Source organism: Salvia hispanica, chromosome 3, assembly GCF_023119035.1.
Source record: "Salvia hispanica cultivar TCC Black 2014 chromosome 3, UniMelb_Shisp_WGS_1.0, whole genome shotgun sequence".
NCBI lineage: Eukaryota > Viridiplantae > Streptophyta > Magnoliopsida > Lamiales > Lamiaceae > Salvia > Salvia hispanica.
The window spans coordinates 15,430,274-15,445,053 of NC_062967.1; the positions used below are offsets into that span (position 1 = coordinate 15,430,274).

The following is a 14,780-nucleotide window of genomic DNA, read 5'->3' on the forward strand; positions in this document are numbered from 1 at the left end:
GAAAATTAAGTTGATTTTCGGCTTCATTTTTAAAGTCTTTAAACGCTTCAATTGTCTCTTCTTTACTTCTTAATTAAGTTAATGTAACAATACCTTATGCAATCATCAATGAATGTGATGAAATACGTTTTACCACCTCTAGTTTGCACAAATTTTAAATCACATATATCTGTATGGATCAACTCTAGAGGTTTGGTGCTCCGTTCTACCAAGCGGAACGACAGCTTGGTCATTTTTGCTTCAACACATACTTCACATTTCTTTTGTGAATTAAACGCATCAACATAGCATTTAGATTTACATGTCCCAATCTATTATGCCATAAATCAGAGCTCTCAAGCAAATAAGTGGATGTGTCATCTTCCTTATTGCTTATTCCTTTTCCACGGTGAAAAACCGTAACATTCAGCTCATAAAGGCCATTCACTAGGTGACCTTCACCTATGAACTTTCAATACTTGGTCAATATAACCTTTTCACACTCAAATTCTAGTGAAAATCCATGATTTACTAGAAGTGAGCCTGACACCAAATTATTTCGGATGTCTGGGACATGCAGCACATCCTAAAGGGTAAGAATCTTTCCAAATCCTAATTTTAGGAACACGTTACCCACACCAACCATCTCAAAAGAGGCTTGGTTTCCCATGCGTACTTTTCTACCTCCAACAGATTTGTAAGTAAAAAACCGCTTCTCTCGGAGCACACATGACATGTGGCACCCGTATCAACAAACCATTCATTTAGATTATTACCATGGTTCACGTCGGAGACCATTGCGACCACTGTGTGATGTTTGTTGTTTATAACAACATGTTCAAATAATTTGCACAATATTGGCTCCAACAATAAGTACACAATTATATTGAACCATATGTGCATTTGTATCAACAACCCATGCATCCCAATTACTACTACCAAGTCTAAATTGGTCTTGTTTGTCAAATAAAAAACGATAAACACTATTCTTAAGAGAATAGATCTCAAGGAATTAATCATTCCGTAGCCCATGAACATTGCAACTGTTCGTTTCTTCATTCCAGCTTCGGTTGACATGATGATGGTAAGAGTACAGTATCTCGTCTTGCGATTGTTGGAAATAGTGTAACCTTTACACGGGCAAACTCTTGCTATTACAAAAGAACCAAAACTAGAAGGTAAATAAAACAAAGTATATACAATAAAAGGAACAAGATGCAAACTATTGTCTTCTTCAAGTCGAGTTGAGGTATCCCTCTCTTTGCAAGACGAGATACGCCCCGGCTAGTGCTCACGAATTGGCGCAACGCCCCCAAAGATGAAACGACTTTCCTCCTATCGAGTTGAAGCACCTCAAACTCGTAGGCTCCGGCAAACTTGAATTGGAGGCGAGAACCGAGCTATGCAATGCTCCTAAGATGCGAACTAGAATGCTTGATAGCTTAGAGAAAAGAGAAAGATTGTTGGTGTGTTCTCATCTCCCAAAACTCCATCTATTTATAGGATATGGGAGGACACCTCAAAGGTCTAAGCATTAAGACAACTCATAATGCATTTGGAGGTTACACAAGATGAAAGACCAAAGGCCTAGCCTTTTCAAATCCACATGTGTTCTAACAAAAGGTTACTATATAGTACTACAAAATAGCAACAAAATTCTAGTATCTCACAAGTGCAATCATAATGCCATGTTTATGCACTATTTGATTTTGAGGAGCGTGAGGCAAAATCACCATAGATAAAAGCACAGTTCATTTTATGCACCATTATAATGTTTCATATTCTTGCATGTATATATCATTGATCCTACATTTCTTGATTAGATCATATTCCCTCCGTCCCGCTTAAGATGACACGTTTTCCTTTTTAGTTTGTTCCAACTAAGATGACACATTTCCTTTTTTGGAAACTTTCTCTCTCCAATTAATACACCCAACCACTTTTTTCCACCCCTATTAAAATATTCATCTTTCTTTCTTTCTCTATTTTAATACTTCCACCCACTTTTTCTCTCTCCAATTAAACACATTAACCAATTACTCCTAAAATCCCGTGCCGGCTAAGGAATGTGTCATCTTAGCCGGGACGGAGGAAGTAGTTCTATTAAAATGATATGTCATGACCAATTGAATTAAGTACACTTAATTAAATTGAACAAATCCCCCCTTATTTTAATGTATAAAAAATTCAAATTAGTTAACTTGATTAGCAGTCCCTACTCATACAAGAACTACATAACTCATTAAATATAGTTTGCATAATTGAATACAAATATAAATATGCAAGCTAAAATAGCTAGCTAGGTTAGAATGTAGGGATAAACTCAGTTATTTCTCTATATGAAGATAGAGTAGCGAAGAATGTATGAAACACAACACAACAATGAGTTTGAAAGTTGCATATTTGTGGATTCTGATGACGGTTGCTTCGTTGGCATTGGAAGCAAATGGTGGTGCTACAAAATACACAGCAATGTACGTATTTGGAGAGTCAATGTCGGATGTAGGAAACAACAAGTATTTCATCGACACTTTAGCAAAAGCCGATTACCTTCCTTTTGGTATAGATTTTAGTGGAGGGCCCACTGGTAGACTCTGCAATGGCAAAATCCTCGTTGACATCATTGGTAAAGAAATATCAGTCCAATTCTTTCTTTACAACGATGTCTGATTCAGATATATAAATAAGTCAATAACTAACAAACATCGCATGTATACATGCAGCGGAGATGGTGGGACTTCCTCTTCTTCCATCATATGCTGATGTTATTGTCAAAGGAGACAACACTCTATTTGGAGTAAATTATGCCTCAGCAGGTGCAGGAATTCTTCGCGACACGGGATATCTATTAGTACTTTACCTTCATCACTACATGCTTATATTTTTATTGCCTAAACACTTGGATAACGTATAAGGTCTTGAGGCATTGCTGTAAGGTCTATACTTCAGCCAAGATTACAAGTAATACAACCAAGAAACTGATCTAGCTGTTAAACTACTAGATCTATAGTCTTCAACTCCTTCTATTGTACCTGAAACACTTAACACATGGATCAAAAACGTTCACCTCAACAATAGACAATAGAAGAACTAAGAAACAACCAAAGAAGATAAACTAGATCAAGAACAATTTATAGGCTCAAGTTGCACCAGGTACAACTGCACAGGTCTACAAATCCGACCCTCAATTCCTTAGTCACGAATTGATTTGCCCCTCAATGGAGAAACCCTAGCAGATAACCAATCTACTCCACCGTATCCACTGAAACCCTAGATCCAGCAATCACCTCGTTGCAGAGACAATCGAAGGTAAAGCCACAGCCAAACACCAGTCACCCAATCCTCTGGAACCATAAGAAACCGCTTCACACACAGACAGATTTGTCTGACCAGAGAAACCAGAGGTTTCCCCAACACTCAACTTACTCACTCACCAGTGTATACACACATAGAGGAGGAAGAAGAGAGATCACACTCTCAAGCCTACAGCATAGAGAGAACACCGGAGGAGAAGGGAACAGAAAACCCTAGTTTTTCCACACTCACAACCGAGAGAGAAAAGAGAGAGGCAGAGTCAAAAGTGAGGCGGAAGAGAGAAGGTTCTAGTGTATAAAAGACACAGCCCCAACTCACCACCACATTCTGCCACATGTAGGGCATCACTGGAGATTGGGCTCAAACCCAACAAAGTATGGGCCGGTTACTGGTGGAGCAGATTGGGCCTATAAGGGCCATACTATTACAATTGCATTTTGTAAGTTCTTGAAATATCGTAGTATAAGTTATCTGAAGTAGTAACATGACGAACAGGGAACGTCATCCCTTTAAGAACAGATTAACAACCTGAGGAAAACGGTGGGTCAGCTGAGAGGGCAACTGCATGGGAATGAAGTTAGCGAGTATTTGGCAAATGCATTGGTGTTTGTGGATATTGAGCAAATGACTACCTCAACAACTACTTCCGACGTAAATATTACCCAAGTAGCCACATCTACAATCTTGAGCAATTCAATGATCTCCTTATAAACCTCTATAGAAAGCATATATTGGTAACCAGATTTGAATATGTTTAACGATTTGTCTTACTAATTAGTTATGGATACCAATTGGAAATTGTTAGTGAATGCAGGAAATCCACGGATTAGGGCTAAAGAAGTTCTTGATATTAGAGGCACCACCTATAGGTTGTGGCCCTATAAGAGTTCGCAACATGAAGTGTAACGCCACATTAAATCACGCGGTAGTAATGTTCAATACGCGGTTAAAATCTGTTGTGCATGACCTCGGGTCGAACTACCCTGGATCTGCATTCACTTATGCCCCATCGTCTCAACTGTTTCAAAGCTTGTTCGACACTGCTGAGGCCTACGGTAATTCTAGATTGATGGCTTGGTTTAATTTTTTTTTTTTATTGTGGCATTAATTAACATATGATGCAGGATTCAAGGTGAAGGACAAAGCTTGTTGTGGGGTCGGTGATGGTTGAAAAGAACAAAGTCTTATGTGTTTTAGAAATACAATACCATGTCCGTATAGAAATGAGTATTTGTACTGGGATGGTGCTTATCCTACTGAGGCTGCCACTCGAATTCTTGCTGCCTACATTCACAACGCTACCTACTTCTAATAATAGAGTGGTCGATCGAAATAAAATGTTACCAAGTTGGTTAATTGGTTTAGTTATGTTTTTGTTACCAAGTTGGAGTGTTATTGGGAGTGAATGCGTTGGGTCCATCGCACGTGTCTATGTTGACGTAGTGCATAATAATTAAGTGAGTATTCCATAAGATGAAAAATGTGAATTATCAACTCTGATGTTGTTTTACTTTGATTAATATATTTCTGTAACTTATTTGAATATGATTGTCATGACATTATTTATATTAATTAGATCATATCCTATATAAGAACTAGGGACTTTTATACATTATAACTTGTTAGTAATTAAAATTTGTTATTGGTATTTACACAATATAACATGGTAATTTATTCGGTTTATTGTGGTCAATTTTGTCAAACTATCAGTTAATCTTAATTACAAACTATTTTATCAAACAAATACTAACTTAACAAGTTTTTTTTATCTCTCACACAAAAAATGTAGCTATGATATTCATTGGGGCTAACCAAGAAACCAGAATAAATAAACCAAATTACTACGTAACATGGTATTTTTTCAACAAGGCTAAGCATACTTCTAAAGTTTTACGAGTACTACTATTTACTTTTAGTTGCTAGACTCTCTCTGCTCATATGAAATAGGAGAATCATTGTCAGCCATGGATGATTCAACCTCAGCCAAAATCAGACCACAACCTGATCTCAAATATCCCGATCTTTCTACTATATCTTGGCTTGAAGCAACCACTGTAATTAATACAAACGTGACACATAAATGATTGAATGATAAAGAACAATGCATATAGATTTTAATACAATAATCGAGAGATAAGTAGTTTTATTGGATAGAAGTAATTTTAAATTAAAAATATGCATTCAAATTTAGAAGAATTAATATTTTATTAGAAATTCATAAATAAGTGATCACGGATATGGAGAAACACTCCTTTAAATTAAAAACTATTTCTATTTTATTATGTCCCTTAAAATTATGAAATTTCTGTTTTTAAAAACTTTTTTTAATATCTAATGATGTTGTAGTGTGACATATTCTCCACTAAACAAAGCTTCAATCATTTTTTCTTTCTCTCTTCTTTTATTAATTGTGCAACAAAACTCGTACCCATTTAAAAAAATTATGTTTAAGAGACGAAGAGAGTAAAATATTAAGTTAAATGATGTATTAGAATAAAAAACTAATTGAGGATTAGATCGATGGAGATTATGTGCAAACTAATTACAATGTTGTACTTAGAAATTTTATCCTAAAGGTGAGGAGATTGAAATTATAGTGGGTGCAAACTTTATACTCTTACAAAAATTAAAATTTGGACAATTTGGTGACAATTAAGCGTTCCGCCATTGATTGAAAAATGGAAAGCAAAAAAGGTAAATTAAAAGAAGAATGCAAAATTGATGAAAAAGAATTTCACATCGGTTGCCTGGCATGTGGGGTTTAGTTTTTTAAACTTGACTTATTTTAGTATCATAAAGAATTAGATAAAATTCTTATTATAATATACAAAAAGAGTAGAATTAGATAAGAGTAGCAGACCCTACTCATAACTACCAAGCGGCGTACGAGGCAGCGAACTACAATGCATTTAACACAGTTTGAATAATTGAATACAACTACAATTATGCAAACTTTACGCTGTATATTCTCATTTTATAGTAGCTATATTATTCTAGGTTAAAAAGTCGAGGAAAAGTTAGTTAACACTTAACACTATATAAAGACACACTTGCTAGGAATGGATGAAACACACACAACAATGATGATGAGAATTGCATTTTTGTGGATTTTGATCATTGCTGCTTCTTTGGCATTGGAAGCAAATGGTGATGCTACAAAAAAGTATACGGCAATGTACGTATTTGGAGATTCACTAACGGACGCAGGAAACAACAAGTATTTCATCGACAGTAAAGCAAAAGCCGACTACCTTCCTTATGGTATAGATTTTAGTGGAGGGCCTACTGGAAGATTCTCCAATGGCAAAATCCTTGTAGACTTCATTGGTATGGACACATCAATCTAGTACTATGATTTATTTCTCATTTTCATATATACATAATTGTATGGTATTGTAATGCAAGTATGCATGCATGCAGCGGAGATGGTGGGACTTCCTCTTCTTCCATCATATGCAGATGTTGTTGCAAAAGGAGACAGCATTCTATTTGGAGTAAATTATGCCTCAGCTGGTTCAGGAATTCTTCGCGACACAGGATATCTATTTGTACTTTCTTTTCATCACTATGTGCTTATAATTACGCTCTTGAGGCGTTGCATTTTTTAAGCTCTTGAAATATCGAATAAGTTATCTAAGGTAGTAACATGACGAACAGGTCCGCGTCATCCCTTTCGAAGAACAGATTAACAATCTGAGGAAAACGGTGGGTCAGCTGAGAGTGCAACTGCATGGAAATGAAGTGAGCAGGTATTTGGCAAATGCATTGGTTTTTGTGGATATGGGAGCGAATGACTACCTCAACAACTACTTCCGAGCTAAATATTACTTAAGCAGCCACATCTACAATCTTGAGCAATTCGCTGATCTCCTGGCAAATCTCTATAGAAAGCATATATTGGTAACCGCATTTGATATGTTGAATGGTTTATATTACTAATTAGTTCCAGTTACCAATTGCAAACTTTTTGGTAAATGCAGGAAATCCAAAGATTAGGGCTGAGGAAGTTCTTGATATTAGAGGCTTCACCTATTGGTTGCAATCCTATAAGAGTTCACAACATGAAGTGTAACGCCACCTTGAATCACGCGATAGCAATGTTCAATACGCGGCTGAAATCTGTTGTGCATGACCTCAGGTCAAACCACCCTGGATCTGCATTCACTTACGTCCCAACGTCTCAACTATTTCAAAGCTTGTTTGACAATGCTGAGGCCTACGGTAATTCAAGATTAATGGTTTGGTTTAAATAATTTTTTTTTTTATTGTGGGAATTAATTAACTCATGATGGATGGTGCAGGGTTCAAGGTGAAGGACTCAGGCTGTTGTGGGGGGCGAGAGGGTTCAAATGGAACAAAGCCTATGTGTTTTAAAAATACAGTACCATGTCGGAATAGAAATGAGTACTTGTTCTGGGATGGTGCTCATCCTACTGAGGCTGGCAACCGAATTCTTGCTGCCCTCATTCACAACACTACCTCCTTCTATTTATAAATGTCTGCATAATATTTACATTCATCGTTGCTCATCTCTCACACTTCGACAATAAGAAATTGTGTAGCCCATTGAATGAAATGTAACAATTTAATTTGGGTTCAAATGAATAAGCTTTTCCTACCTAATGTGTTGGATACTGTCACTGTTTGGTTGACTTCGAGTCGATCCCATAACTTATAAAAATAGTTAATCAAATCACAACTTTTAATTGCAAATTGTAGTTTTATTGGGTTTGTTATTTTCTAACAATCTCTATTACTTTCGAAGATATAATTTGCTATTATCATAAATATTAGGGTTATTGGCACATAATATCACGAAACTTTCAAAAAGTTGGATTTTGCCCATAAACTTTGAAATTGACAAATAATATCACGAACATTAACCGGACTTTGTTATTTCACATCAAGAAAAACTATTCTTAATGATTGAAAAACTTGAAGCTCTTGAAGTTGTTGTCGAGAAATTACGAAAAATAATTCGTATCATGATATTATATTCCGGAATTTTTTCATTGGTGGGAAATAACAAACTCAGGGTAAAATTCTGATATTATTTGTTAATTTCAAAGTTCGTTGGAAAAATCCAACTTTTTGAAGATTTCATGATATTAGAAGTCACTATCCCTAGATATTATTGCAAACTAAATAGAAAGAAATGGTTTCAAAACTGATTATGTTCACTATGAAATTTTCTCTGCAAAAATCCATTTAAAAAAAAATTGAAATCCGTCTTTATATTTGAATTTTACAAATTTTAGAAACCATGTGTAGAAACTCAATTGGTAAGAAAAATTAGTTGCAAAAACCCATTGATAATGAGCGAAATTATTAATTCTGCAAGAATAGTAAGAATAGTTAGGCATTCATTAAATTGTGGGAAGTGGTAATCTTATGGTGGTAAAATTCATTGATTAGGTTAATATTAGGACTGGGGAAAAATATTAAAAAAATGATATATCGCTCGCATCGTATTGAAAAATATTAAAAAATTATCGAATTTTCAATATATCGTAATTTTCGATACGATACGATACCATATCGTAAGTTTTCGATACGATAACGATATGAATTTCCTTATATCGTGATATATCGTTTTATATCGAATATACGATATATATATCGATATTTTCGATATATCGTTTTACATCAAATACACGATATATTGTATATATCGAAACATATTGAAGTTTAAAATTAAAATATATAAAAATCCATTTAATTTTTGTGTTATTTTTCAATTTTGAAATTATATTTTTTGATATACAGGTATTCGATACGGTAACGATATTTCGATATACCGTTGTTAACGATATATCGAAATATCGATACGATAATGATATCGATATTATCCATATCGAAAGTTCGATATATCAAAATTTTTGATACGATAACGATATGAAATTCTTTCATATCGATATTTTCGATACGATACACGATACAAAGTTTTCGATACGATATATCGTATCGACCCACCCCTAGTTAATATATTCACTGAGGAGGAAAAATTTTACAGGTGAGAGAAATTAAAGGTTTGGTGCAAATAACCAGCCGCGGGAATTTGATAATGAAAGAAATAAAAATAAAATCGACAATATGATATGGGTGGATTGAGATGTAGGTTGAAAAAACTAAAAATGGAGAGAGAAAAATTACAAAAGGAAAAAGAAAAAAAATAATTGTAAGATTGCCACATCAACATATTCGCTCACAAATCGCTCATATAAAGTCCCGCGACATATCATCTCTCTGAACATGAATATAATTTACATTTGTACTAACTTTTTAAGTTAAAAAAAAAAAAATTCTCTGTATGTGTCAAAGTTCATGCTACTACTGCTACTCCTACTAATTTAATAACACAAAACTTGTGTCAGTAGCTGGTAGTGAAAAAATGAAAATATATTTAAATAAAATATATCGGCTTATATTAAGCGATCAACTTTCTATTTTGAGTTGTTCCACTTAAGTGATTGACTGATTTAAATTTTTTAGCAAAAATAAAACTTCACTCTCTCTTATTTTATTCTCTCTCGTATTTTATTCTAATTTCTAACCATTTAACTCAATAAGTATCATTTTCTAAAATCTCATGGCGAAAAGAAGTTGACCACTTCAGCAGGAACGAGAGAAGTAACATTTTTTTGTGATCAAACCTAGCAGTTGCAAAGATGGTAATTGTTCTTAATAAAAGAAATTATATTAATGTACTCTCTCCGTCTATAAAAAAATTTCATTTGTGGACTATAGAGGTTTTAATGAGAAATTGATAAATAAAGTGAGAAGATGAGATAAAGTAGGTAAAGTAAGAGAGATAGTAGAAAAAGTGAGAAAACTATGAAAGAAAAACTTTTCATTTTAAGAAATGAGACTATTTTTTGTGGACATCCCAAAATGGCAAAATGAGACTATTTTTCATGGACGGAGGAAGTTATCATATTATTAGGTGTACCTTGTTTTTCATGGATGGTTTTCGATACTCCCTTTGTCCCAGAGAAGATGACCCTTCCTTGGACGGCAGGGGATTTTATGCAACTTTATTTGCTGTAATAAGTGGAGAAAGTAAAGTAAGAGAGAGAATAAAGTATAGATAAAAGATGTTTCCATATTTAGAAATAATTTATCTTGATTAGGACAAACTAAAAGGAATGTGAGTCATCTTCAATGGGACGGAGGGAGTACGTCTTATACGATGTCTTCATCATCTCCTTCGTCAATGTTGTTGTAGTCCTGTGATGCATGTTGAACTCTCCAAATGTTGCATCACCAGTTTTCCCTTTGACATTCTAAAATTAAGCAATCGTCTTATAAAGTGTAACTTGTTTGTCATGAATGGTTTCTATACATCTCTTCTAATGTCTTCATGATCTCCTTTGTCGATGTTGTTGTAGTCGTGTGATACACCATATTCTTGGATAACTCATGATCTCCTTTGTTGACGTTGTTGTAGTCGTGTGATACACTATATATATCCTTGGATAGCAACAATCGAATTATGCTAATCATTGTTTTCTGTCCAACAACGGTCACTTCTCTTATTCTATCTTTTCAGATTTGAAATTTAGGGGATGATAAAGATCTTTATCGTACAAGTAATCCTCGATTTACATTTTCCAAATCCCAAAATCAGATTCGTCGAACTTTTCTTGCAATAATCGTGGTGCCGAACCCTATCGTAATTTCTCTTCCCAAACTCTATGCTCTTGAGTCTTGATATCAGTTGTTGGGGAAAGATTCACATGTACAAAATTGACATCCACGTCCACTATTTTTTCACCCATTTTCTTTTATAATTAAAACTAGTATCAAATTCAATCGTAAATCTTAATTACTGACGGGAAGAAAATATTAGAATGAAATAAACCAATAATATAATAGAAATTATATCAACCCTTGTTTACTCCTGTGTACTTAATTAATTTTAACTTATAATCAAATTCCTAGAATCTATCTCCTCCTCTAATTATTTTTATAGCAGACCCTACTCATAACTACCAAGCGGCGTACTACAATGCATTAAACACAGTTTGAATAATTGAATACAAATACACTTATGCAAACTTTATACTCCTATATTATTCTAGGTTTAAAAGTCGAGGAAAAAGTTAGTTAGCACTTAACACTATATAAAGACACAAAAGCTAAGAATAATGTATGAAGTAACACACAAAAATGATGATGAAAGTTGCATATTTGTGGATTTCGATCATTGTTGCTTCTTTGGCATTGGAAGCAAATGGTGATATTGCTACAAAATATACAGCAATGTACGTATTTGGAGATTCACTAACGGATGCTGGAAACAACAAGTATTTCATTGACAGTACAGCGAAAGCCGACTTCCTGCCTTATGGTATGGATTTTAGTGGAGGGCCCACTGGTAGAGTCTGCAATGGCAAAATCCTCGTAGACTTCATTGGTACGGACATATTAATCTAGTACTATGATTTATTTCTCATTTTCATATACCTATATATAAGAGAACAACACATTTTACTGTATTGTTGTATTGTATTATAATGTATGTATGCATGCATGCAGCGGAGATGGTGGGACTTCCTCTTCTTCCATCATATGCAGATGTTGTAGCAAAAGGAGAGAGCATTCTATTTGGAGTAAATTATGCATCGGCTGGTGCAGGAATTCTTCGCGAAACAGGATATCGATTTGTACTTTCTCTTCATCACTATGTGCTTAAAAGCTCTTAACGGCATTGCATTTTTTTAAGCTCTTGAAATATGGTATAGTTATCTAAAGTAGTAACATGATGAACAGGGCCGCGTCATCCCTTTCGAAGAACAGATTAACAATTTGAGGAAAACGGTGGCTCAGCTGAAAGGGCAACTGCATGGGAAAGACGTGAGCGAGTATTTGGCAAATGCATTGGTTTTTGTGGATATGGGAGCAAATGACTACCTCAACAACTACTTCCAAGCTGAATATTACCCAAGCAGCCACATCTACAATCTTGAGCAATTCGCTGATCTCCTTACAAATCTCTACAGAAAGCACATATTGGTAACCGCATTTGATATGTTGAATGGTTAATCTTACTAATTAGTTCCAATTACCAATTGGAAACTTTTTGGTAAATGCAGGAAATCCAAAGATTAGGGCTGAGGAAGTTCTTGATAGTAGACGCTTCACCTATTGGTTGCGGCCCTATAAGAAGTCAAAACATGAAGTGTAACACCACATTAAATCACATGGTAGCAATGTTTAACACACGGCTGAAATCTGTTGTGCACGACCTCAAGTCGAACTACCCTGGATCTGCATTCAGTTATGCACCGTTGTTTCAAGTCTTTATAAGCTTGTTCGACAATGCTGAGGCCTACGGTAATTGAAGATTAATGGTTCGGTTTAAATAAAAACCTTTTTTTTTATTGGGGGAATGAATTAACTCATGATGGATGGTGCAGGGTTCAAGGTGAAGGACTCAGCTTGTTGCGGGGGCCGAGATGGTTCAAATGGAACAAAGCCGAGGTGTTTCAAAAATACAGTACCATGTCGGAATAGAAACGAGTACTTGTTCTGGGATGGTGCTCATCCTACTGAGGCTGGAAACCGAATTCTTGCTGCCCTCATTAACAACACTACATCCTTCTATTTATAAATGTCTGCATAATAATCACATTCATTCTTGCTCATCTCTCACATTTCACCAATAAGAAATTGTGTGGCCGATTGAATTAAAATGTAGTAACAATTTAATTTGGGTTCGAATGAATAAGCTTTTCCTAGCTAATGTGTTGGATACTGTCAATGTTTGGCTAACTTATGAGTCAATTCCATAACTTATAAAAATCGTTAATTAAATCACAACTTTGGTACATTTCTTATTATCTCATGCAATCAAATTTTTGACAAAATCTGTTGTAGCTTTTGTAGTTTTCATCATTATATCTTCATCAATTAATTAATAATATATCATCTAAAACCGACCATCATAACATAGAACAATGCTAAATTTATCCAAAAAATAAACAAAAATTATGATTTAAATAACAAATTTCTTCAAAATTTCAATTGTACGAGACAATTAAGAAAGGTGCAAAAGTTTTGATTTAGTTAGCTATTACTATAAGCTACGGGATTGACCAAATCTCAATCAAATTTGTGATTTAAATGACAATTTGTTGTTATAAATAACTGTTGTACTTATTTATGTTGATCGATTATTTAACCAACGTGGCCAGAAGCTGGATTGTCAATACCAATTTCTGTTTTTTTTTTTAATAATGGTTTCTACTTTCTAGCTTGAAATTTACACAAACTGTAATTTACGTTAACTTTAGGTGGCCTGAAAATTTGATGCCCGTTATTGATTGAGTCATTGAATATGAATATTATTTGCATTTGTACTAACTTTTTTAAGTTAAAAAAAAAGTCACTATGTCTGTATATGTGTCAAAGTTCATACTACTGCTACTATTCCTACTCCTACTCCTACTCCTACTCCTAATTTAATATTCTCTCTGTTCCCCTAATTTTGACACAATTTGACCGGATACGGGTTTTAAGAAATGTAATGGAAAATGAGTTGAAAAAGTTGGTAGGATATGGATCCTACATTTAAAGTATTAGTTTTATTATAAAATGTGAGTGAGTATAAGTTAGTGTAATGTGTGGTTCACTACCAAAAATGGTGAAATGTGACAAAATTTGTGGAACGGACGGAAATGGAAAAATGTGACAAAACTCCAGGGACAGAGAGAGTAACACAAAACTTGTTTCAGTAGCTGGTAGCGAAAAAATGAAAATATAAATAAAATAATCGTCTTATATTAAGCGATCAACTTTCTATTTTGAGTTGTTCCACTTAAGTGATTGACTTATTTAAATTTTCTTAGCAAAAAATAAAACTTTACTCTCTCTTGCTTTATTCTTTCTTATACTCCCTCCGTCCCTTTCAAACCATTTAACTCAATAAATATCATTTTTTAAAATCTCATGCCAAACAAAAGTTGATCACTTCAGCAGGGACGAGAGAAGTAACATTTTTTGTGATCAAACCTAGCAGTTGCAAAGATGATAATTGTTCTTAATAAAGAAATTATATTAATGTATTCACTCTATCCCTATGTAGTTGGGTCGTATTCCATTACGGATTGTCTAACTGTAGTTAAACAATTTCGTTCAAAGTCCTGAATATTCATTATAATTTATGGGTATAATTTACAATGAGAACAACTCTATATATTGGCAATATAGAGAATCATAATTCCGGTCAATTTCTAAAGAAAATTTCGGTCCATTTGCAATTAGAAGTCTCTGACATTCTATAATTAAATGCTCTCCCATGCACAAAAAATTTCTCATTCGTGGACGGCGAGGGTTTAATGAGAAATTGGTAAAGTAGGTGAGAAGATGAGATAAAGTAGGTAAAGCAAGAGAGATAGGAAGAAAAAAGTAAGTAAAGTATGAGAGAGAGTGAAAAAAATGAGAAAAGTATGAAAGATAAACTTTCCATTTTAAGAAACGAGACT

At 34.3% G+C, this 14,780-nt stretch overlaps 3 protein-coding genes across 3 annotated transcripts; all 3 read left to right on the forward strand.

Moving 5' to 3' along the window:
• Nucleotides 1-2,361: 2,361 nt before the first annotated feature.
• LOC125209390 (GDSL esterase/lipase 7-like) lies at nt 2,362-4,465 on the forward strand. Its single transcript, XM_048108984.1, has 4 exons — nt 2,362-2,605; nt 2,703-2,830; nt 4,109-4,349; nt 4,419-4,465. The coding sequence occupies exons 1-4, from the start codon at nt 2,362-2,364 to the stop codon at nt 4,463-4,465; spliced, it is 660 nt and encodes a 219-aa protein (XP_047964941.1).
• Nucleotides 4,466-6,374: 1,909 nt separating this feature from the next.
• On the forward strand, nt 6,375-7,838 carry LOC125209391 (GDSL esterase/lipase At5g08460-like). The gene is made up of 5 exons (XM_048108986.1): nt 6,375-6,621; nt 6,715-6,842; nt 6,952-7,194; nt 7,275-7,515; nt 7,596-7,838. The coding sequence occupies exons 1-5, from the start codon at nt 6,375-6,377 to the stop codon at nt 7,787-7,789; spliced, it is 1,053 nt and encodes a 350-aa protein (XP_047964943.1). The 3' UTR covers nt 7,790-7,838.
• Nucleotides 7,839-11,463: 3,625 nt separating this feature from the next.
• On the forward strand, nt 11,464-12,985 carry LOC125209392 (GDSL esterase/lipase At1g71691-like). The gene is made up of 5 exons (XM_048108987.1): nt 11,464-11,710; nt 11,833-11,960; nt 12,067-12,309; nt 12,390-12,630; nt 12,714-12,985. Exons 1-5 carry the CDS (start codon nt 11,464-11,466, stop codon nt 12,905-12,907), a joined length of 1,053 nt encoding a protein of 350 aa, XP_047964944.1. The 3' UTR covers nt 12,908-12,985.
• Nucleotides 12,986-14,780: the final 1,795 nt, after the last annotated feature.